Source organism: Temnothorax longispinosus, chromosome 5 (assembly GCF_030848805.1).
Source record: "Temnothorax longispinosus isolate EJ_2023e chromosome 5, Tlon_JGU_v1, whole genome shotgun sequence".
NCBI lineage: Eukaryota > Metazoa > Arthropoda > Insecta > Hymenoptera > Formicidae > Temnothorax > Temnothorax longispinosus.
In genome coordinates, this window is record NC_092362.1 from 5,444,492 (window position 1) to 5,471,544 (window position 27,053).

The window sequence follows — 27,053 nt, forward strand, 5'->3', positions numbered from 1 at the left end:
CGCGCAAATGTCAATCTTGGATATTCAGAAATGTCTGATTAATTTAACTATCAAAATTAAATATTAGACTGAGATGTTATTAAATACTAATATTAAACAACAACATTAAATATCTTAAATTTTAATTATTTTAACTTAAAAACTGAAAATTAAAATTATTTAAATAATATCTAGAAAGAAAGAGAGAGAGAGAGGGAGAGAGAGAGAGAGAGAGAGAGAGAGAGAAAGAGAGATAACTCAAAGAAACATGACAACAATATAGAATTGTAAAGTCGAATTTATGAAATATTTTATGCAGATATTAGCTGGAGATTTTCTGATGCTTTGTTGTGACTTATAAATCAACTACAGTAATTTTATTCTAATTATGAGGGCAATATTTAATAGTATGCAAATGTATTATTGCTGTATGTGTGTCTATTAAATTTATTTGTTATTAATCAAAAATCTTTTTATTAAGCAAATTACATTTGTGGTGAAAGTGCCGTGTGGTAGCTTTAGCTACGGCAAAAATCAATAATCTATAAAATAATAGTTATATCCCCTTGATTCGCGATCGCTTGACCTATATAATTTTTTAGCCGTATAATTTTCATAATGGATGAAGTATTAACATCGATATGCTTGTTTCGAACACATCAAATTAACATTATAATCAGTCTTCGTCAGAATTACGTCAATTACAGTTAATAAACTAGAATAACGAAGACAGAATATCTATAATCTATTTCAGGTTGATAGCGATATATAAAAATAGAATAAAATATTTTACTACGAGATACGTATACGAAAGCGTATTTGCATAACATTTTCATTCCAGTAGCTTAATAATTATCGGAGGGGAATATGTTGTGATTTTCATACATCCTGTGATTTACGATACCTAGTTTTCTATATAAAAAGATATTTTCTCTTTAGCAAGAAAGAAAGAATCAGCATTCACACGTTACGAAATATCAAAACTAATATCGAGTGTTATCATGCAGATATACCGATCGTGATATCGCGATTTGCGGATAAGTACCACTTGAATGATATTAAGTTCGGAATTCTATTTTGGGTTTCAAATGACGTAGGTTCATAAACTATCTCGTAAAGACCCAGGATCTGCCGCAGGTAACGTAGAAAAGCTGAATCCGGCGCGCATAAACGGTGGGGAAAGCAAAGAAATTTATAGTTTTCAATTTTCCGTCTGTCCGGATTCGCGCGATGCTCCGCAGCCGTATGCAAGGCACTCTCTCATTTAGCCCATCCAATATGACACGTTTTCTCTTCCTAGAAGATAAAATACGTTCGTTTTCTTTTGCACGCACAAGGAGACTTTTCGTCACCTGCAGTTATCGATAATCCACAACCTCGCGCGATACGCGAAATTCGATACACGGTTGTGCGGTTTCGCCGTGATATAGCTGCTAATAAAGAAATATATCCACAAATCTGAAATAAGGGCTCTTTTTATAATTATAATCTAAAGCAGGCATTTGTGTTTGTATTGGAGTGAAAGAAAAGACGTTAAAGTTAGTGAGATTGCAACCCTGCCGCTTGCATTGTTGTAATTTTCGTTTAATTAATATTGTTACTTTTGCCAATTTGTTGTTGGTGCTCGCGTTTGTGCACTACATCCCCAGAACGTCTATACTGTATATAGAGATATATGCGTATATCGGTTTATCATTTTCGTAGCAGCGGCAGGCGCGTTCACGTCTCAACATCCCATATTTACTTCAAAGGAAAAGCTATTTACTTATTCCTTTGTTTGGCAATCTCTACAAGGTAGTCACGATGTAAACTGCCTAAATCGAAGATAGTGAGTAAAACGAGAAATTTTCAAAGAACAGGTTTCTTTACAGTCTCTTTTAATATTTAAAAGTAATCTGCGGATCTTGCGATCTGCCATAAAATTATAAATTAAGTCACATAACGTTTTCCTTGGCTCGAAATACAGATGTTTTTCCGATGTTGATTTTAAGTATGCAAATAAATGGATTTTTGACAAGTGCAGTAACTTTGTACATATATATTTTTGATTTGCTTTTCCGATTTGTGTATACCGTTTGAACAATTTCAAAGATAAATCGTCGTTTCACCGAAGAGATATTGGATTGATAGATAAAAGACTAGAAATCGTACTGATGAGCCGTAATTTTACAAATTGATGTAAATGATATTTACGAATAGAATTGACATCGATACAATTTGTTCGATTTTACTATTCGGAATTTCTCAAACTCTCTGATGTGGTCACGTTAGCAGAGAAAAGCTATTTACGTGTTTATTTATCTGTCGATCCGTTGGTATGTTGGACTGATTAGCGTTTAATCGATTATTACAGCACGTCGAACCAAGAATTGGATGTAACACACGGACGTTCGTAAATGACGCAAATAAATGATCGAATATGTATAATATAATTCCACATGATTTGACCGTTCTTGTTCGAGCGATTCCCCGTTAGTCAGTAAACGCAATTCATTGGCGCAATGAAGCGCCGTAAAATGTTTCATATCTTACGATTAAATGGCGCGGAATAAGCAGGTTAGTATTAAAAAATCGTTTATTGTCATTGCGAAACGAAATTAATTATGCAAAACAGTTTGCTCATTGTGCAGGCTGTAATCAACGTTGATGCACATTTAGCGGTACATTATCTCATGCAGAAATCCCACACGTTTGCTTCAACGCCGACGATTGCTCATTTACATATCGTTGCATATACGATACGACATATTAGATGGATTACGAATTCACTGGGCGCAACGCGAGTATTAAATGCCCATAAGTCGCTTTACGATAATCGAATTTCTCCGAAGACTGATGTGTATAATAAAAAATTAATGATGATAAATTGCAAGATGCATGCATTAATGTAAAGCAAGTACCGATATAAAGCGATATATGCGCTTTGGAAAGTTTAAAAGCCACATTATGGATTTTTTTAAGTTTAACATGTTAACAGTTAGCAATTCAGTTAAAGTAATTAAACAAATAAATATTGGACGCATAAAATTACATACGTTATTTAATAATGTATAATAGAATTGTAAATTATATTATAAGGAATGAATTTTTCTCGCTTTTTGTTCCCTTCTACTTAAACGGAAGGAGAGGAGAAAAACTATACATGTTATATAGTTGCATTAAGCTAAAGACTAGTAGCAGAACGTGCTAAAGACTTCAAATCAGCGCTTCTAGTTTACTCTGTCTCAAGTCAGTTTCTCACTCCGCGTACATGAATGGGGGTCTATTCTCAAAGTTAGGAGTCAGGAGATGCTTGCAATCTGTTCAAAATGATCGAGTTTCAGTACCGTATACGAACATCCGGGGATATTGTGCTAACAATTATCCCATGATTGACCACCTAGATTAATAAAGTTATAATTACTATATGTCGCGCATATTACCGTGGGGGGCCTGGATCAAATGCCTGGATAAACACAATTTACTTCGAAGTTAATGTATTATACTAGCAGCCAGTGATGTGAGCGCGGTCAGTCGATATGGAGAAACTAGATTCAGTTGTAATCCTTTTGCATTTATAATCAAATAGGACGTAATTGTAATTGGTGATTGGTGATAATCACCGAAAAGCTGCCATTAATAATATATGGTGTGCCCGAATCCATTAACGTAGATATATTTCCATTATAAACGGAAAGCTGCTGTCAATCTCGCTGTACTTTCCGATCATTGATACATTTCGCAGAATTTACGTTCTGAAATATTAATTGCTACGCGGTCTGTATGTCTTTCGCCATGTACGCTGTATTGATAATCGATTAATATACATAGCGCGATCAATAACCGCGGTATGAAAGAAAGCATCTAAAATTTGAATAATTGGTATTGTTTAAAACTTGAACTAAGTTATTACCTCAGCATTAATATACTTGAAGTGACAGTATATTAAATAAAAAGTAAACATTTCGCTTCTTCTGGAGTGATGTATAGACGGCAACAAGTAAAGAAAACTTTGACATTATTTTATCTCAAATTTCTCTGTCAGGTAAAGCAAAAATAGGCAAAAATAAAATGTTAATTTAAATATCTGAACTACGCGTGTATGATTGTTGTCTAAATGTTATTTCTTTTTTTTTAACAAATCACTTTGTTTATACTTTTCTCACCATTCCGGTGTAAATATTGACGTATGACGTACTACGTCTTGGACACTTTTTATAACATGCAAAAAGTATCATCCATTACTCTCACGAGCTGGCGTAGTATCTGTTGTGAACAAATTTCGAATGGAAGATGTTTGCAAATTCTGATTTAATTCTTTCAATTCCACACGTTTCCAAAAGTAAAAAGAAAACGAAGCATGAACGTGCATTTTTGCTTGTACTTCGTGAGATATGAAAGAAAAGAATGAATCCTGCAATGGTAAACTGACAATTAGCTGAAATTAAATATAAAGTTTTAAGCAAATAATTAATAAAAATTAAAGCAATTATTAATATAATGTTAAATGATACGTTATTTCTTTCTGAATTTATATTTCGAATTATTTGTATTTATTGTAATTATTTACAATAATTTATCTGTGCCTATTCTGTCACTTTTTATGGCAACTAAACTTTAACTGACTTAACCTACGATTAATTAACAGAATTGCTTTTAAGTAAAGTTTCGAATTTAATTTATTTTCTAATTTAATTTTTATTTCCATATGTTAAAGACCAAAAGATTAATAATTATATTAACAAAATAGATATAATTCTATATAATTAAAATAAATATTGCTTGATAAGTTAATTAAGCTACAATTAACTTAATTAAAATTTGATCGAAGTCACCTTATCATTTAGAGCTAGATCGTTTCATCTTGGCGTTAGATCTTCGGTGCTGAGGTTTTACACAACGGAAGTCATACCCCGTCAGGATAGACCGCGCATTTTCACGGCTCGTTGCAGGCATCGCAAACTCGTGAGACATGTGCCGTCTTTCAATAAAGCGGAACACCACGGATATTCGTCTACCCGGGGAATCTGAGGAGATTCTACCGTCATGCGTTTTTGAAATTCCGCGTCGATACTTATCCCGGTATACCGGGTCTGTCGATACCGACTCGTGCTTGCGCAGCAAGCGGGGCGTTTACTCACGCTTAAATAAACTCATTTCTTCCCACGTATTCCACTTTCGTTTCTCCGCACTTTGTGCTATGGGAAAATACGTCGATATGTAATAGAAGGGGCATACGATCGGGCCCGCCCGCGCTAGAGATACGCCCGCCGCGCCGGTTATCTCGTGTTGCAGAAGTGCAGGAAAACGGAGGAAAACTAACAAACTGCTAAAATAAAACAAGGACAAATTGTGCAATGGGCTACTTCAAAAGCTGCAAAAACAATTGAAAATCAATACTGCATATAAACGGTTTTTTAAAACATACGCGTAAAGATAAGCTGAAGTAAAGTGCTTCAATATAATATAAATCTTCCATCTGTCTTTGACATAATATAAATCTTCTAATTTTTTCATATATCCTTTATTAAATATCATTTTCATCGCGACAATCGTAAATCACGAACAATTCTAAAATGCTTGCTAAAATTGAGACGATAACATTGAGCGTTCTATTTTCATTTGCGTGTTACAAACGATATGTATGTCATAATGGCAGGGAAAGGACCGAGATGGAGAAGTCCCTAAAATTTTCATATTGCGTTGTATCATATTTGTCATTCATTTGAACGACGTCACTGTTCCCGTCAGTATCTTCCGCGACTCCAAGCTTCAGCACAGACGTACGAGGCTGTTCGGGTATTCGCTGCGCTCTGCAGAACGGGTCAGCACACTCGTGAAACCGCCGCGCGCCGTCGTTCGCCCCGCTCTCGTTCTAATCGCGGTCGCCGCGGTTCCATCGAGACAGTCGTGAGCGATGCAGGGAAAACATACGCCCGTAAATTCATCGGATATTCAGAAATGAACAGCGCCGCTAGATCGAGCTTGCATATTCATGGATTTTGTCTCCGGCGTGTGTGTTTGCACAGACCAGCCACGTCTGGTGAAGAATAGCTGCAAACGAAACCACCCGCTTATCCTCGTACACATAACCCAAGCTGCCTTTTTTCACCTTACAAATTATTTCAAAATCACGCAAATTTTCTCTTATACAAATTATGTATTATATTAGTCATGCAGTTCAGAACTCGTGATGTTTAAAACAAATTTAGTGGATTCCGCAACCGATGAAAGCAATCGAGCAATCAGTTGATTGCATATTTCAACTTAAATCGTTAATTGTATTGCGTACAATATGTCCAAATTGTGGTGTTTTTCATTCTGTTTCACACACGCAGAGTAACAGTATTTGTGACAAAGAATTTTTATGACGGACTATGCAATTTGAATATTAAAGAAGCTGATTGCGTAGCATTATAATGAAAAAAACCTGCAAGAAATTAATTACACGCTAATGAAACAAATTACAGTTTTATAAGTGTAATTTTTGGATGAGCAATCTTTGATTCTCTAAATTTCTTAAGGATCAAAATTGATTCGGCAGACGAATCAATAATATATCTTTGCTTTTTTAAATGTATATATATGTACGTATATATGTACGTTTATATGTAACTCCCAAATCGACGGGATAACATTAATCGAAAATCTTAATGCCCTCGCTTACGACCGCGCACAGACAGTCACTTAATCCTCCCTTGAGATATCCTCATTTAGTTAATCCCACATCCCACGTATCCCGCTACAATTTACAGATAGCCTTGAGGAAGGTACAGCCTTGGTAATTCATCGCTTATACTGTTCATGTGGTGAGGCGGGTGTTCTTGATTAAACTATCGTCATTAAGCCACATAAATAAACAAGCGAGCGAAACTGCAAATATGTGCATCGTCAATCTCAGTGGTACGATAGTAAAGATTTGCAAAATAGTACATATTTTCTTATCTTAATCATGGATCAACAAATAAGAGCAATCGATTTAACTTGACATGCTAAAATAAAATTATCTAAAATTAAGGAATTGTAAATTATAATATTTGAAATTATAAATTACAATATTTTACCGATAAACCAATGTACTTATAAATGTACGATAATGCATAGAAATCAATATTGACATATATTTCGACTGACTTGACTTTTATATTCTTATTAATAATGTAGACGTACAATTATTCGATTATTTACTCGTGTATAATAATAAACCTGACAATAATTTATTTGAAAATTTATCCACGGTTTAGCATGCCGCGGTGATAGTAACTTATTGTAGTAACGGTCAATACTTGCGTTGTCGTAACGACAGTTGACGGTTTTGCGCAATGTGTTCCTAACTCGCGCAATCTGGCTACAATCATCGGTCATTGTTAAGGATATCGGCAGGTACAGCGCAACATTATTCTCATGTGCCATCTGTAAACAATTCGTCAAGCGAACTGTGTTTGCATAGTGCATTGTGCGCGATCGATCTTAATTAAACTATTCGCGTTCAGTCAAAGTGGAGAAGACAGGACGTCGATTTCGACGTATCTCGATTTTCCGTGAATGACGTAAATTAGAATGCAGATCTATTCTCAGTGCTTAGCCGGACGGCTTTAAGTTTAATATGTGATTGCTCCTCAACGAGAGAGCGCACGATATAGCACAACGGTACAGATTAATAACATATTCATCGCGTCATGTGCATCGAGGATGGCTTGCGTGCATCGATAATGCACGGCGGTTCTGATAACGGTCAATCGCTACGCGGGAGTATCTAAATTTAGAGCGCGCGGAGAGTGCTTGTTAGCTGTTAACTAAATCTTGACACGGCCAGTATTCGGTTCTATGTCTCGGTTAATATTTCCCGCATGCAAGGCATTGAACAGGCGACGCCACTGACCGCCGCTAAATCGATTATCACTTATTTGCGTTTATTGGCTGTACGTAATGGAATCCGTACGCGTATCGTGCCCCCGCGTACTCTGCCGTTGAAAAGTGCGGATCAATAACAATTCTAGATATCTCTGCTGAGATATCTTTCACTTACACATCTTAGAATATTTTTTATTTATCCTTCCAGAAAACAACATTAATATATACGAGTATATGCATGCAACGTTTTTCGCGAATCTCAACGGTATCTTTTTATCATATTTTTTAAATGCGACTTGGAGCAATGAAACCTTAAGATTGTCTCGTTTTATCACTTCAAATAAAGGCAACAAAAAAAGGCAAATTACATCTTATTGAATGGCGTAATCCACCCATTAAACACTCTGGCGATCTTCGACAATTCTTAGCATATGGATAAGATCCCGGTGGCACCACGGCTTGGCGCGCTTAAAGGCTCTCAATCTGAACCCTTTCCTCTTAACACCGTGAAATTGATCGACGCTTCACGGATTTTAGCGGCTTTCATATATATCCGTAAAATCTTCGTCAACCCGAAAATCCATCCATCAAAATCGGATGACGCGCGTGATGCAGAGGCCCGGCTATGAAAAATTCCTTTCGCGGATTTTTCGAGGGTGATCGCGATTTTAGTATGTGCAAGTATGTTTATCAGACGCAGTTGCAACGCGTTTCCGCCGTCGTTTCGCCTGGAATTTCGTGATTGCGCGGGAGTTTCGGTCTCGCGGAGGTATCGATCTTGACGTGTAGTTCCCCGCAGCGGTGTCGATTTGCCGTTTCATCGGTAATTCATTAACCCAGAAATGGATCGGCCAAGTGTTTCAGCTCAATATGGCCAGCATATAATGATCTTAGCCCGATCTCAATCGGTGGCTGCTGATTTATTGCTAACCGACTGACAATTTCCAATTCGATTACGTTAGCAGATAGCGCAAATAATTAAGGACACCGAAATTGTCGCACGAACATCTGTCGAAAGATGTTCTTCGGAGAAAATTACAATCGCTGAACTAATACAACCAATCTGCGATGGAAAATTGAAAATCCATTGCAAATTATTGTATTATTAAATTACATACTCTCTGAATTAAGACGAGAATTTTTTTCCAATTTTTGATATTAGTTCGCTTCTCTCGATGCTTCAATATATCTGCTTCTTACCGTTTCTCGCAACATTTTAATGTAAAATTATTGTGCAGCAACATTATCGTAGTTATTCTTAATACACCGTTGCCAATCATGGATCATAGGGCAAAGTTTCTCACAGCCAGGAAATATTACGGTGAATAAATTCGGCGGGTACCCTGGACGCGCATTGTGCGATCTGAAAAGTTACAAGGGATGTTATGACCTCGGTGCGCCGTAATAGAACTTAAAATGAATAGGAAAGTTTCTCTCCTCACCTTCGTCAGAATATTCCAGACTTTCCCTGAGACTCTCTCGTTCGAAAATCACTTCATAATCTTCCGTCACGTCTCTAAACTTACAAATTGCTCGTGAAACAGTGTTTTGCAAAAAACATTGAAACATCATTTTTCTTTCTCTATTTGATATAAACGATGTACGATAAAAAAAAGCCGACGTCGATTACGTAGCCACTTTAATACTTGCACATTTTATTAAAAAAGTTTGATATGCGTAATAACAAGAAAAACGTTGGGTTAGAAATTTTCCTCAAATTTGACAATTAAATATATTAAAGACAAAGGATATTATACACTCTTGCGCAATATATTCGCTTATTTTTGCTTTCTTTGTTGTCACTTCTTAATATTATTAAATAATTTAACAGTGCAATTAGAATTTGTTATAAGTAAATTATCAAAAATACAGAAAAAGTTTTGCGAACATTTTAAGAAATGGAAAGAGATTAGCGCACAATATCAGTGCTGGAAGAAAACTGATCTACGTGATTTATGTGTGTAAACTGACTTTTCAATCTTTGAGAGAACAATAATTTATGAATCTCACGAGCGTGTGGTATGTTGCTTCGTTCGGCAATATCATACTGACAGATGGTCAGACTTGCGACTTACGAAACGCAATCAGGAACATCGAAGAGGAATCGTTTGGGGAGATTAAGCGTAGTTAACGATCCACCAAGCTCCCCTGAAATAACGACTGCGCGCGGAGTTGCTCTAATTAAACTTGGTCCAATAAATCACTATATTAGTTAGAACCCCGATTCCGTCATATAATTATGTTATGTTATTACGTTATGTACTTACGAAGGGATTGTGTTACGCTTCGTCAGCCTGATTTTGCGAAGATTGCACGATGCGAGTTAAAAAGAATCTAACAATATTTCCCTGCTGATAACACGAATGTAAAAATGCGCATATAAGAATAAAAGATAATAAGATAAAAGCCGTTTATTAACAAGTATATTGATCCCGTTTTTATAATGTTAAATCACACGATTATACATGTCATCAAAGACGCACGCACGACCGCGGTCGCGTATTTTGTACGGTACAGTAGCAATGGGCGATATTTGTATTGGCGTAATCAAATTTCATGGATGAATGCAGCATGTGTAACTCGCGCCAATCTGCATATAATGATCGGCCAATGTTAGCAATATTGACACGCAGCATCCGTTCCCAAACACACGTGACAAGTTGCTTGGAGTTCAGGACAAATACGATAACTTTGTTACTGTGTGATGCGTACCACGCCATTCGTGTTATACCATTTGTCGGGCAAAACGGTGCTGGCTATCACTCGCTGCCTGTTGCGTAAGCGTAAGCCGTCCCTTTTTTTTTATCCGTCATACGTAACGTGGAACATTAAGGTAAAAACGGTATCAAACAAAAGAGTGAGGCTAAAACCAGACAAAGAGAGTACGCTGTAATTTCATAACGATAACTGCACACGTAACAATATAATTAATGATTTCTGCGCGTTGACCAACGGATTAAATTTTTTTTTTTTTTCTATACTAATTCTATTGACGGTTCCGACCGTGAGTTCGCTGATTTTACGAACGACGCGAATGCAGCGAGATAATTCCAATCAGAGTGCGGAAAAAGCCGCACGCAGTGCGTCCTCTCGTGATCTATATCACTAACGATATAGACGTCTGACCTATATCCCGATATTCCACTGTGTCGGGCAGCGTGCGGGAATCGAAAGCGTCGGATGTCCAAAAAAATCGATCGCCCACCGAAGCGGGTCTCGAGTAACTCGCGGCGAAGCTGCATGCGACGCAAGCGTGCACGCATACGTGCAAACGTCCCGTCCGCCCGTCTCACAAATTTAACGTACGTACAACGTTTCATCCCTCGCCCGAGTAGCTTCGCGAAGCGACAAGACCCTGGCTGGCGCAACGCGCGCATAATGTCACCCGATGCAATCACCGCGACCGAGCCGATGAACACCTGAGGCATACGGCTTCTTTAATCTCGCCGCCTCTAACGCGCCGAGCGAATGCGTACGAGTGAATGCGCTCCCGGAGGAGCGAGCGTGTGTCGAGCAGAATGCACTTCCGGAGGAAGCGCTAAATATCCTTTCAATCTCGAACCTTCAGCCGCGCACGAGGGAAGATTGCGTCGGATCAAAGGGCTGCCCGGGCTCTTTTCGCTTCGTATTCCGAGCGCAGACCCTCGGAAATGCGAATCCGTCCCATAGAATACGTCCCACGATCTTCCGTCCCCTTCCCGGTTCCCGGCCCCATTAATAAAATCCGCAGATCGGATGTTTACAGAGGGTTTCACCGAGATTCTCGAACGTGTCGACCGCCCGCCCGCCCGTCCGGCCGTCCGTTGCCTATATTCTTGCTTCATTTTACTTTGAGATATTCACTGTCTGACCGATTTAACCCACGCGGCTAATTCATGAATATGCTGATTATCGCGTTATTCCGCGAGCGCCGCTGATAGCGGCGAGAGTGCATCATCGTCCCCGCACGCGTTTGTAGGAATTATAAGATGAGCTCGATAGAGAGCCTCCTGGATTAACGAGAGACTGCGATATTCCGCGATTACATCATCATTCTAGACATCTCACGCGATGCTACGAATAATTTTGTATTTTAAATATGAATAATCGACAAGATTTTTACTTACTTTACTTTAAGTGACGTAGTCGAGTAACGTAACAATTTAACGTTATTCGCATAGGTAAATTTAATTTAATTTAACTGTATTTAAAAAAAGAAAACTTGGTCTTTTGAAGCTTTATCTTTTTATTTCAATTCAAAGACAAGTCTTATCATTTTGTTTTATTTTTTTTATTTTTCATCTCTTTGAAGTTTTAATCTAAAGTTTTATATAAGGAGTAAGTTAGAACCGCATTACAAATTTAGAACGAGATTACTTCGTGCTAAGATTACTCGGAGCAACTTTTTAAAGGAGAAAGGAACTGATACGTCTCTAATATAAATATAATATTTTTTTCTCTTTAAAGATCAAAAGATAAAAGCAGAAAGAGAATAATTATTGCAATTTTTTAATGTCGAATAAACTGTAATTTTTACAGTGTTACTATCAATACAAATGATCATCGATTATTTTGCTATATTTTAGAAAAGAATACAACAAAAAGCAAAACATTTTATGTTTATAAAACACATAATTTATTTGATTTAATTGATTTTTTATTGTGTCGCGTTAATATCAAATCTTGCCATAAGATTTTACATCCGTCGGCATATTAACAATAACTGGTTAAGCAGTCCGACATATTTTTGTGTAGTTACCATATGGCACATGAAAACAACATATATTTCACAATTTCATAATTCATTTCACTTACTACATTGTACAATTTAGAAATATCTATTTTCATGATACTATTTCCATTTAAAAAATCAAACTCTTTATCTTGTTTAGTATTATCTACTGCTGATAAAAAATGAACTACTTATTCTATTGGCAAGATATAAAAATCAAAAGAACACTAATTAACGTTATCAATTTTTTGCACACACGAATGCTGTTTCGTAGAAGTATAGAATATACCGCATGACATACATATCTACGAAATATAAAATACCTATAGATTATTTATCTTCTTCTTTTTCTTCTTTTTCTTCTTCTTCTTCTTGAAATAGACCAAGCCTGTTTTTCCAACTATTGCTCCTCCTGTGAAGTTGACGTCCAGCTATCCATCCAACATTTTGGGGGTCTTCCCGGGGGACGCCTCTGGAGTGGGGCTTTCCATCTCTAGCGATCTTTGCGATTCTGTCGTCTTGCATCCTTGTGTACGTGTTCGTTCCATTTTCTCTTTCTCTGTCTGACCCATCTAACCACGTTCTGAATTTCGCAGATTTCCCGGATGTTTGTGTTTCTTGATTATACTTATCAAGAAAATTTATTAACAAATATATAAAAAATGATTTCGTTTGTTTTGCATTTTCTTCAAGATAAGTTTAAGTAAGTACTTGTATTTATATACAATATAGATAAATAATTCAAGATATAAAGATATAATTAATAAAAGACACCATATTTGCAATTTATTTTTAATTATTTTATTATGTCACAAAATGTCGAGTATTATTTACACACAAATAAGTTTCGAATAAATATCGCTACATATTTCGCTAATATTTTAAGCACCTCGCAAAGCCTTATCCACGAATCTCGGTAAGACAAAAGCAGCCCGATGTACCTTATCATTATAATATTTTATTGACATACGCTCGAGATCCTCATCACTGAATACCCTCACCGGTTCTGCCAAATTTGTTTGCTAAAAAAAAAAAAGAAATTGGAGCTATTAAGATATTGAATACATTTTGTGGAAAAATTTAGTTTAAAAACAAATATAATTTATAATTGTCTCTCTGATAAAAAGAACTTTTTTTCAATAATACAAATATTTAGATTATTGTCACATTTAAAATATTAAATTGAGAAAATATATGAAATTTATACACACATATACACACACACACACACACACACATAAAGTTTCTACTATTATTATATATTATGTCTAATACTAACATTATCTAAGCTGCCAAGAACGAAACCTATTTGACCCGTGGGGTAAGTCGGTACAGCCGTTATCGCGTAGGCAGCGACAGGAAATACAGCCTTACAATGTTGAAATGTGCTATGCACTTGGTCCAAGTTCATCCACGCTGTGCCAGCCTGGCTAGCAATGATTCCACCAGGTTTCAACGCAGCCTTCAGCAATTCATAATATGATTGTTTAAAGAGATTCTCGGCGGGACCTAAACAGAACATAAAAATTGCCAATATTATATTTCTATAGTAAATAATATCTTCCTAATATCTTGAAAAAAAAAACTATTTTTTTAATACAAAGAGAACCTTATTGAAACCTAGCAATTGATACAAAGTTTTGCAACACTTACCTACGGGATCGCTACTGTCAGTGATAATGACATCGAATTCTCCACGATGATGCCTTAGAAATTCGAAACCGTCGCCAACGGAAACATTTACTTTAGGATTATTAAGACCCAAACTCAAACGAGGCAAATATTGTTTGCACACTTCGATAACTCGGTCGTCGATGTCCACTAGCGTGACGCGTTCGACATCTGGGTGTTTCGAGACTTCTCGGGCAGCCCCACCATCACCACCTCCGACTATCAGAACCTGTTATTTGGCAGAAATTTCGAGTTATCTGTATTTTCCTAAAGATAATTTCATGCAAGATTTAAACAGAACTTAAAGCATTAATAATACATAATATTTAATATCTACATATTTAACTAAAAAATTTATTAAGAATTTATTATTGACCAATAGGCATATAATTATCTATATTTTATCACCATAAGAATAGAATTTATGGCTGTTTTTTTATTAAATTAACTATTAAAAGTAAATTTAATAAAAAAAAGCCTATATAATATAATATTTCTATATTAAATACAATACACAATATAAATCCAGAAAATTTAAATAAGTAGGTGTAAATCTAAAACTTAATATAATTATTATAAGTGATGTATAATATATCAGTCGTTACACACTTACATGCTGAGGTTTTGGATGACTGCATAGCGATAAATACGATATCATCTCGTGATAGGACCATTCATCGTTCTCCGTACATTGGATCACGCCGTCGAGCATTAAAGCCTTGCCGTGTGATTTTCTGCAAATATAACATCTTTATATTCAAGAAATCATTGACATTTAATGCCTTTTAGTTCTTAATGTAAATTCTTAATTCATTCAATTCTTAATATTTTAAAAACTTGTCTCATAAACGTATACATTTAACGATTTTGCATTGTCGATGAAGAAATACTTACGTTTTTACTACTAAGATGTCTTGGTACTGAGAGCGTTCGGAATGCAGGATTTCCTCCACTTCCAGTGAGAGTGCAACGCCGGGCCAGAGGTCGTTCAATTCGCTGAACCAACCTGATTTCATGCTATCCATGTTGGTGAAGTTCGCGTCTGATTATGTTTAGCTGAAGTGTGCTCTGCGTAAAAAAAAAGTTCAACAATGTAAAAACAGTACGAAATATAAAGTTGAAGCAAACATTACATGCTTGCAAATGGCAGTAAAACTAGAGGGCACATGTTAATTAAAAACTACGTCGAGTGATCAATAATGTACTTCAAACATTTAGCATTCACGTTGCTGCTTGAGTACACGATATAACTTTTCGCTCTTAACTTATATTACACAGAGAAAAAAGCTTCTTAACACAATGCGTATTTTATGCCATGTCGTAGCAAATGCCATCAGGCAAGAGATCTGTTCGTAATATTTAATGATCCCACTAAATCCCACTTGCGAGTAGTTTCGCTCAATCTGTAAATTATTCCGCTTAATAACAAATTGATTACCTTGTCATCAATGATGGATTTGTGATGGATAATGACAAAATACCGAATGGGAGAATCGATGCATTTCGGGTGATTTACAGTGAACAAAGCAGCAATAATGTAAGCAATGAATAGGATGCCACCAGATAATGTTCCAGAAATTTCAAAACACCCAGTGATGTAATAGATTCGATTACAATTAGCAATAAAATCTTCTACGTTTTTACTTACTCCTCGGACTTATGTTATTCCATATTAGGTATTTAATAAAATTGCTCGATTATTAATATAAAGAATCCCATAATCTTTGTAATACAGAGCGTATAATTCTTGATAGAAATATAGTATACAATATAAAATGCAAATAAGATAACAATATGGAGATGATAATGCGCTGTAGTTTTAGAAGGAGAGGTGTAAAACATTGAATGCAGTAATTCTTGATAAATGCAATCTTCCATGTTTGGTTTCTGTCATGCATTTTTAAATTATTACTCAAAGCGGTATCATAAGATACACAAGTATTGCAATGACGTTCATATATGAGCATTCTAAATTATTTCTTCAATGACTCCAATTAAGGGAAGATGAGACCATTGAACGAGAGAAAAGATGGGTGCGGCTTGCCACAAATTATTCATCAAAATAGACATATAAGTGAATCTTCTTCCGGATAACGTCCCGCACTCTGCTTTTTACGCAGCACATTTCGTTTAATGTCTCCCATATAGCGCTAGCAGTTTCATCGGAATCGATATTCAAATTATTTAATATATTCCAATATCAATAATATCTTTTATCAAATATTGATAAAAAATATAAAACTATTTGCACAAATTATTCACAGTATTATTTAAAATAATCGCTCGTTTGGTTACAGTTATAAAAAATTCAGAGAAAATCACACTCTAAACAAAACTAGTAACATCGATAGTTTGCAGATAAAATTTTTGTTTGTTTTTTATTTCCAATTGTTTTAGCTGTTTGTCACTATTGGTTATTCTCTCGTATATCTGTTACGTATATTGTTCGCGATAAAGCTGTGTACATATGCACACGGGTATACACAATTATATTATATACAGAATTCAATCACTTATTTTCGTGATATAAGGATACGAAGCATGTTTAGAAATAGAAGAAAACTTTGTAAAACACCTTTTGTGAACGGCAGAATAAGAATGTGTATAAGATAATCCGTTGCTCTATACTTATATACTCCTTAACATCACTTTCAATCAATAGAAACAAACAGCTTGTTTCACTAAAGACAAAAGTCGCTTTTCTAATTGATCTGTGACTTCACTTGGCATTTTTTAATTCACTAATGAATATTATTCATCTTGTATCATTCATCTGAACTTTTTTTCTAACACATATCCTATTTATTATATTTTTTAAAATTTGTGATATAATAATTAATATTATATTACAAATTCACAAAATAAAAGACTTGTGCATATACATACACAAATAACAAATTATACAAAAATCTTATAACCATTATTATTATTATTTAGCCTAATATTATGTTTCTTAGTGATTTTTATATATTTTATATATTTTTGCAACGCTATCTTACTTATTGTTAATTATATATTCATTATTTTTAGCATTCAATATGATATATCGTTACTACGTTAAAGAGAAGCAAAATGTCAAAATGTTGAAACTTATCAGGAGTTAAGATGATAAGTGTGTTTCGTAATACTGATTTCTTATCAATATATAATGAGAGGCTTTTCAAACACTTAATGACGCTTAATTACAAAAATATTGATATATTGATCAATGTGATTATATCAATATCAGTTTAAATATGTAAAATAGCATTCTAGCTTTAGATAAAGTTTTTACTGAAGTAAATTCAAACTACAGTAAAAAATTATAAATAATAATCGACGCGTGATTCAATATATTACTGTAACGCGTTTAAAACTCACAAATTAACAATTATACGATAAGCTGTCCAGAAATGTCGTATCTGTCCATTCTGCGTTGTACAGATATAACCCGTTAGTTACTACGACTTTCGTCTATTAGCAATATAACAATATTACAACAAACATTCTATACGTTTTTAATTTGTCTTGTGTCACATTTTCTTAAAACATAGTCCACTTTTCTATTCAAAATATCCACTTTTCTAAGCATGCAACGATGGTTTACCTATGACAGTCGTAGGTAGCTCGCTCGAAGAAAGCTTAGCTCAAACTGAGACGAAGGCGCGTGTAGTCTGGTGGTTTCTCTTTATAACTGACTCGACTGTTTAGATAGGTTTATCGTCACTAACACACCGCCCGATAATGTAATGAGGTCCATAAAGATTTATTCACACTAGATGAAGATACCGTGTCTCGCTACGACACAGCGCAATTTTTCATTACATATATTTTTATGATTTACAGTTTTTTACGATTTTTACGATTTACTGGAATGCGTTGGTATTTAGTCAGGGATAATTTCTTTTTAATTTTACTGTAATATTTAAGAAACGTATTTATCCATTTATACCACTGATCATATATATAAGATATTATTAATGCACCATTAATTATCAAATCAGTTATGTAACACCGAAAATCACCTACCGTGATGTGCGAAGATCTCGCTGGAGAATATTTTTCTCTAGGTTCGAATCACTACGTCCGATATGAACGGTCCTTTAATCCACAAATAACATTCTTGAACTTTATACTTTGCTGGAAGAAATGGATGTCGTGCGTGCTGCCGACGAGATAGACTGTGAGAGACTGAAGGTACAAATTCTTCTCTCGAAGTAAAGCAGAAGATTTTCTCGGCACTACCTGCTTCTTTGAATTTTGAATTTAATCAATATTATAAATTAAGACCCTAATATATATACTCTGTCAGTATGGTATGTCACTCAGGTAGTCTCAATACTCAGCTCAGGTATAAAATTCAAGCGGAGGTCAAGCTTTTTTTCTCAAGTGAAAGTTGATGTTGATGCACAGGAACGTTTTGAAAGAGCACGAATATTACAATCTAACAAATCGGCTTCCACCAAAATTTAATAATAGCAAACAAAAGCAGACCGAAAGAAAACACAATAAAAAGAAAGAGAAAATCCAAGATTACTTCTTTAAAAGAAAAAATTATTCCCCCCTCAGGCTATTCAAAATTACAGGCTTATATGTTCCATTGTTCAATTCATATGTTACTAGGGACGTCTTGAGAGGAAAAAAAGGTCTAGTCTTTCTAATCCTTCTACAATAGTTTTTGTTATTTTTTTCTTGTTTATTTAGGGTGTCTAATGGATTGAATATGTATTTATATACGGCTAATTTCGAACCAATTTATGCACACCCCAGGAAGCTTCACTATAGTCACCGACCATCGATCTTGTTGGTTTTCTCCCGTTATCCTCGGGGGTTTACTACGTCTATTAACCCTCAGGAGATAGGTGTGCTGAGCTATACATAATTTTAAAGAGTAAAAACAGAGACAGTAAAGTCTTATCATTAATTTATAAGAGAGAGAAAAGCAAGATACACACAGTCCATCACTTGTTTAACATTTAAAATCTTATCTTTTCAAGAAAATAATTCTACGAGATTACATGTTACCAACAACCACATTTTCGTACCGGTTTCCAATATTAACTTTTCGAAAAAATAAATAATTAATAAGCAACGATTATATATCTGCTTTTTACTTATTATAAAAATGATGATTCGTTGTTAATGTATATATTAAGATAACAGTTCTTTTGCGTGAGATTTCTTCTATAATTTTTATATATTTATTTTTTAAACTTAATATTCATTATCTTGTGAACCAATGTTACCGTCTATAAGGGTTAAAACAATTTTTTAATTAAAATATACTTTTATCTTTTCAATTTTTCCTTTTTTCAACTCATTGAAATCTTTGAGAGAATAGAAAACTGAAATCAACCTGTTTACTACCTTTTCTTAAATGTAACAGGAAAATTATGTTTTAATTAACAAAAATTTACCGCGGTTAATAATTTTGAATAATAGCAGCATATGATATTTTTCAGTCAAATTTCTGCATTCTTGTATTTTGCTCCCTACTATTATTGGTATTGTTACAATAGAAAACTGCAATTCCGTCTGACGATAAACTTTTCAAGGTAAAATTAACACAATATTTTACCTTACCATCTATTTTAAAATCAATATCACGAAATATAAAAATCAATAACACGAAAGATAAAAATGATATATAAATATATAAAGTTTATATTACAAAAAACTTCGTAAATAAGGGGTTTTAAATAATTAAACTTATATTAAATAACATAAAAAATTGATTGAAATTATATACGTTTATCAATATCACAAATATTTATTTTGCTTAAAATACACATCTATATTATAATATTATTACATTATTAATTATTACATGTAATCGCATTAACAATTTTTACCATTATTAATAAATCGATATCAAATTTTTAAATAATCTTTGAAATAGCAACCGTCTCATTATTAATAAAGTATATTAAAATTAAATAAAACTAATTGGTTATTTGTCGAGATCGGCTTATAAAATCGCAAACTGATGCTTGCGCTTCAAAAAGAAAACTCTTATAAATATTGGATTTCGGGATCAATTAGGTGAATACGTAAAACAAAGTGAGAATATACCTATCAAATCATGTGACCCTTTTGGCGAAAGTATTGTATCCTGATTGCTGAATCAGTGGCGTGTGTATAGCTACAGAAGTCCAGACTCCAGACTATGGAAATCAAGGATCCGAGAGGGATTGCTATTGCTAGTCGCGTAGTTTCGAAGTTAGTTATGTCTTGCTTTCGCTAGAATACCTCACAACCGTTTGCATGTGTTGCCGCATCTGTTTGAACGTTTCCCCATCGCCGCCTTCAATACTCGTACAGCTAAGACACCGTATATTATTTCGAACGAAATCCGCAATTCGTACGAGATTACTCATCTCGCAAAGACAAATACATTTATGTTTGTGCAAATTTCTCATTTCTCAACGTCAAACAAGAAAGAAACATTAATTAATGATAAACGGTTAAAAAATTTTCTTTATTTATTTATTTCACTCCTTACATAATTCTCCCTTTTACTATCTTTACTATGCAGTTAATATACAACTATAATATTATATTATGGTTTATCTCAGTATTTTTAAATTAATTTATCCCTTCGTTAGACGAGATCCAATAACTTATCGAGATCTTAATAACTAAATTTTAAATATGTATATACATATATTATATACTATATACTATTAGTATAGTTACATATTGCTACACTTTTCAATCAGGGGAGATTGCTATTTCTTATTGAAACATCATAAAACAGATCTGGAACATCTATTATACCCGTAATCTAACGATTACGTTTGCGTTTTCTCAATAATGCACTGCGTTCAATGCGTCGAGGGTCGAGGGATCAAAGCCCTATATTAACCCCGCATTATGTCGCATGTTGCAGGTTGCAGCTTGAAAAGCTACTTTGCATAGTCTGCAACTCTTTCAACTTATTTCTAGGTTACATGAATTGTCGATTCCTGGGGATTCTCCGCCCGGCAACTGTGCGAGAATCGAGCTAAATGGAGGCGAAAAAGAAGATAGGAATCTTCAAGGCTTTCTTGGCGGTGGGACAGTGGTGCGGGCGCGATCTTTTTCCTTTATGAAATTACAAAGGTAAAGTAGAGATATTACCGAGATCGATTTCTTCCCTCTTTCGCGCGATCACAACTCGACCCTGGTTTCTTATACTTCCTCGCCTAACTGATAATCCAGGTATTGGAAAAATCAGATAAAACTTTCCGTCCCGCCGGATCTTCGAACTCTGATTAGCTTGTTGATTCCAATTTACTCTTTTCGAGTAGGAAATGACACGTAACGTCCTTTAATTTGAAACTTACGGAATAAATATTGGTGATTAAAGTAACGATCTTTTTTGCACATCTTTGCAATTAGTTTATTATTTATAATTAGTTCTTTAGATTATGTATCTGATTTCTACATATTTAATATTAATCGAATGCTCAATTTGTTGGGATAATTCTAGGAAGTATCTATACGAAGAGTCGAATTTATCTGAATTTATTAATTCGAAAACAAACTGTTAGAGAGAACAATGGAACATCTGTTCTCTCTATCTTTTTCACTTCAAGATAAAAAAATGCATATGTCAATTCTGGTAGAACTTGATAAGCTATAATATCGAAGCTCCGACATACTCGGAACTATGAAAAACGTTACTTAATAGCAATGTCGGTTTTCTTGCGGCTATCGAGATTCCTTTCGCGTCGGCTCGGTTTGTCGATATATTTCCGTCGCGGAAACTAATACCGGGCGATACGTATCCGGGAATGTACGTATCAGATTACGCTGCCACGGGGTGCGCGAGAGGAACGACGTTAGATACATCAGTTAAGTCGATCGTAATTACGGCCGGCGTTTGTGAAATATGTACGCTTCAAAAAGCGTTAGCCGAACAATATCTCACCATCGCGCGCCTCGTTATCAGCGAACGTCGCTTTATCCAGAAAGTCTCTCGTGAGATAATAACAATGCGGAAGTGACATCGTGCGAATTTCTCCCTCACGCAATTTCGTGCTTCATGAATGTATCGGCCCTTTTTTTTACGTGTTTATATACGTGAAAAAAAAACATATATATTCGCAAATTTTTTTATGGTAAAACGGTAAAAGCTGACGTCCGTACTGTGCGCGCCCGATGAAAATGTCGATTTACTCTTGACATAAAATGCTTTGATGCGGCGTTTATCAAAGTGTGCTCCTACGCATCAAACCGGCTGTCTGGATGGTCTGGATAACGCGCTATCGATGGGCATCGACTGGTAAAAATCGCGAACACGAATGGCCCATTTTATCGCGCCCATTACATCATGCTGACGGGAATATATGAGTTCAGCATGAAAATGTTGGGCATCTGATTAGTTCCTACGTAAATCCTACGGAAATGGCGTCGTCGCGTTTGCGAATTTTGATAAAAAGTGAGATAAAAGAAAATGAAGCATAAACTAAAGATTAGATTTTACGTACCGTGCAATCTCTTATTAAAATCTACCTACCCAGCCATGAAAATGTCTCATTACTACATATTTAATGTGTGATTTTACACGATGAATTTGTGAAATAACAAACCCGTTAATGATTCTTAATGTGACATAAATTGCACCACTGTTCTAATAGCATAGAGGCAACTGAAACTGTTGAGATGAAAGAAGGTAGAAGGAAATAAAAGTCTATGGACAATTAATCAACGTTTCAAACGCTTTTTCGCGTGATTGATGCAGCCTTTTCTGCAATAGCCCTCAATTAACTTCAAAGAGTACTTAAATACAAAAATACCTTGTAGAAGTATCAATAATCGATACATCAATAATAGTTTAAAATAAAACATGACGGACTATATATTTTAAAAATTCACGTAAGTTGCTTTTTTTACATTAAATGTTATAATAAATATTCGTAAAACATTGCACAAAAATTTTAATCCATATAATTGAATTTTATTAAATTCTGGCTTTATTGACGTTATCAATTATCGCATGATAAATGAGAAATTAATAAGCATTATAAATTTTTTCTTCATAAGGGATACATTAGAGATATTCTGGAAAGACCAGATAATCGTCCACTTACGAAACCAAAGGTACAGAAGCTAGACTGTCATAGTTAAATGAAGTGGTCAAAGGATTAACCTGGAAGCTGCCGAAAATGGAGCTCCGGTCACTAAGCCGTATCGCGAATTAGAAACTAAGGCGTTCCGACGGCGTTCTATAATCGTCTAGGCGGATTTCCGTGGATTCGCGCGCGTCCGTGCAAAACGATCTCGAGACCATCCCTGGCGACTTCGGCGCGGAACGAGAATCGTGATCGCGGAGAAGAGGCCGGGGCGCGTTAATCTATACCGTGCGTGCCGGTATGACGACGGCCGGCATATGATAATGAAGGCGTCATTAGTAAACTATTATGCGGGAAACTATTATCGTGCGTACGTGAGCCCCGGACAGGCGCAAACGGACGGACGGAAGCGCCGCGTTACGGGAACGTAATTTGAGGATTATGCCCGCTCGTATATTACAGCAGGAACAATGGCCACGGTGACGTCACTGTCGTACAATCACGTACGTAATCCGCGTGGATCTTCTGGAATTCCTCCTCCGCCGTCGCCGCCGCGCACCGCCGGCGCCGCTCTCGAGTCTTCCCTCTTCGTTTCTCTCCGTTTCGCCGTCGCACCGCTATCGCTCTTCCCTTTCTTCCTTCTCGATTCTCCCCAGTCTGTATGCTGGTACCACTGTCACCGGGTCTGCTCTGCGGTGCCGGTTCCCTTAAGCTCAAGCAAGGTAATACAATATGATCCGGCGGGATTAACTTCGCCCAAACTAGAAGGAATTATTTGAGGGCGCGGGAGCCTGTTTCGCGGAGGAGCCGAATCGTAGCGGCACGTGAGACGTCCCGGAAAAGCTGGCGCACGGCACGGCACCCGGGAGTTATCGTTAATACCGCGATTACGGCGACGTGATCCTTATTGTTAGTGGCTTCCGCAAATCGTGGACGGGAGAGGGTGCGTAATTAATACTACCTGATCTCGATCGCGCGCGGACCGCGGTCAACCCTCCGCCGCGTTTACTCGACTTTGTAAGTGGAGCAGCTCAGGATTTACGAGCGTATAATCATATTTGGCGAATTGTTACACACGCGCTCTGTTACTCCCCAATTTGAGATAACGCTGCTAAATATGTATCCAAGTTCGGACAATTTTCCCTGGCTAACAGAATTTGTATGCACGCGCCCTTATTTTACGAACGTTCGTGAGTTCTTCATTTTACTCAATTTCACAACTCTTTCCGTGTATCGAATTTACTGATATAAAATTCTGGCAAAACATTTTCTCGGTATAAAGCGGTGTACGATAAACAAAGAAATTATGAAACTAACGAATGACACGAGTAATACGAATAACACGATGTAGGCAATTTACGCGTTCATTTGTATCATAGTAAACAAAATTCAGTAACAACTGTGGGAATTTGCTCATTAATTTGTATTTACTACGTTATTTCGTGCAGTCAGATTGCTTCGCGTAAGTAGAACATAGGTACTTCAATGGCAAGTCTCTGCACTTGCAACTTTAGATTTTCTTGGGCGGAAAATTACTTATCGCTCTCTCTCAGAGCGCGGCGGTATACTTTTCCTGAATATTATTTGCCCCGCCGCGAGTAGCTCCCTTATATGAATTTTCATTGAGGAATTATGTTCTCCGCGGGTGCGCGGATGCAACGGTTGCTCAGAATCGAACTTCGCGCGCGACCTCCTCATTCGACGTTGATGATTGTTAATGCTGCAAGTCGCGCGGTTGAGCTGCAAAGCAAGAACAATGGTGCAAATTATCATTTATATTACTTCTAAGTAAGTCCACTTTACTAAGCGAGGATATCATGAATATGAAATGCACCGCGCGGTTCATACACCGCGCACCGCCCCTTTTAGCTGTCTCTGATAATGTAGAAATATCCGTGTGCGATTGACGATTGAAGGAAGAAAAAGGTAGAAAGAACTTCAGGAGTGAAAAGTTATCCCGAAATACGTATCTCGCGTAGCTCCATCCGATCAATTTCTACGCGTATCCTAATCCATCGGTTCAGAGTACGATAGGATATGCTCGATTAAACTTGCGGTAAAGACGTAAGTCTGAAAAGGAAGGAAGAACAATTTTTTTCGAGAGCAAACTTTATTTCTCGATGTCATCTAAAATCCCCGAATGATGTTCGGTATTTTTCAAGTAAAAAGTCTCTTTGTTTGAGTTACTTTTTGATATGCAAATTTGCCGAGGGCAAAGTATGATATTTGTAATTTTTCCATGTAAATGGGAGAGACAGATAAGAAGGTTCAAGTCATAAAAGCAACGATAATTGAAAAAAGAGTATCTATATTTAACACCAACAATATTGTTGTAAATGTGTGCAAAGTATACCGGAATCAGCTGGGCAACAGATGCGTTGGAAAAGGAGTTGCAGAAAAAAACGATGATCGTAAAAAATAGAGGACTTTCAACAGCAACAAGAAAACCATTGTGAACGAACTTGCTGGATAGGTGGTTAAGTAATATGGTGAAGAAGGGAAAAGAAAGGACAGAGAAGGAGCGGAAGTCACTTTTACAGATACTTCCTCATTTGAGTTCTTTCCGTGTGCGCGGTCACGGCTGATAGGAGGATAGGGTAAGGCAGCACTTCCTCTTTCTCTTGTCGACCCTTTTATTTAATTAGCAAGTCGGGAGAACTGGCGAGAAGAAAAGCCATTTTCGCACGCGGCTTAACGCCAACGAACGACGGCTCGGATGGCGGCCGTTCTGGCGGAATTGTGGTAATGGGTGAGCGGTTTAGTCGTAAAAAAGGACCATCCGGTGACAACCGTGCGTATTTTAATTGCTCGGGGGAACGTTTTGAAAGGCTCTAGGGGGATATTCAAACGCGCGGTATTACCGAAACCTGCCATAAATACCGCTTAACTAATGGCAACGATATCAAATAATAGCGTTAAAGAGATATAAAATGAAACTCTGAATCGAATAAAGGTGCGCGGTCACCCGAGGTCGCAGCGACGAATGCAGAAAGTTTCATGCCACAAGCGAACTTTTATTCACCTTCTTCTGCAGCCATCATTGACTTTTATCTATAATTTATAGAGTGACAAGCTCCAATAATAATAATGTGCTTTGCGCGTAAGCGCAATGAACGAAATACATGCGATAAACTGTCTTGATTCACGTTAATATTGTATCATTAATGAAAAGTGAATGATAATTAAAAGTTATTAAAAGTTACAAGAGAGACATCTTTTGATTAATTTTACTTTGTTCTAGATAGAAATATTTCAGATATTTGTAAATCATTCTTTTCTTTTTTTTAATGCAATTTCAGGCAAACTCTAAAAATATGATATTTTTTGTGAAATGAAATAGGTATTCAGTTTTTAATTGTCTATTAACACAATTTTTTGTGCCAGGTATTGTTATGTTTGAAAATATTTATAAAAACTTTGAATGTGTTTTAAAAAGTTCAAATTATAATATGACAAATTATTATATTATATTACTTTTATATTAGGTTTAATTATAATATAAGAAGTTTCAATTACATTTAAGTACTATTACATTTTCAAACACTCGCAAAAGGTTCGAGCATGCTGTGGGTTTCATCGGTATTAGTCATTTAATTTTATCTGTAATCAGCGTGTTACCCAGTGAAAGGAAAAGTCAAACTGTGACAATGAAACAGTCGAAGTGCATGTGGCTATTAATGTTTCGCAGGTAGATTGACCGTACAACAACGATCCTCGAGTGTATCGGAACGAAAGTCGTCGTTCTCATTTGCTAGTTTGTATACATCTACTTGTTGCAGCGCGACTATCGATTACGCGCGAGGCATTGTAGGGGAACGTATAGT

At 36.0% G+C, this 27,053-nt stretch overlaps 1 protein-coding gene and 1 long non-coding RNA gene across 3 annotated transcripts in view; one reads left to right on the top strand and one right to left on the bottom strand.

Annotated features, from left to right (window-relative positions):
- LOC139813878 (uncharacterized) overlaps positions 1-27,053 on the top strand; it is a 186,272-nt gene that overhangs the window by 154,410 nt on the left and 4,809 nt on the right. Inside the window, exon 5 of the long non-coding RNA XR_011732289.1 lies at positions 21,119-21,274. This is a non-coding gene — a long non-coding RNA (uncharacterized lncRNA). The remainder of the gene's footprint in view (positions 1-21,118; positions 21,275-27,053) is intronic.
- On the bottom strand, positions 13,309-18,223 carry Spds (Spermidine Synthase). Of its 2 annotated transcripts, none has more exons than XM_071778833.1 (6): positions 18,203-18,223; positions 15,089-15,262; positions 14,808-14,928; positions 14,177-14,423; positions 13,803-14,032; positions 13,309-13,545 (listed from the first exon to the last, which is right to left on the bottom strand). In XM_071778833.1, exons 2-6 carry the CDS (start codon positions 15,217-15,219, stop codon positions 13,405-13,407), a joined length of 870 nt encoding a protein of 289 aa, XP_071634934.1. In that variant the 5' UTR covers positions 15,220-15,262; positions 18,203-18,223; the 3' UTR covers positions 13,309-13,404. The 2 variants fall into 2 exon arrangements, with proteins under 2 accessions (XP_071634934.1, XP_071634933.1); XM_071778832.1 differs by lacking the exon at positions 18,203-18,223 and adding an exon at positions 17,781-17,870.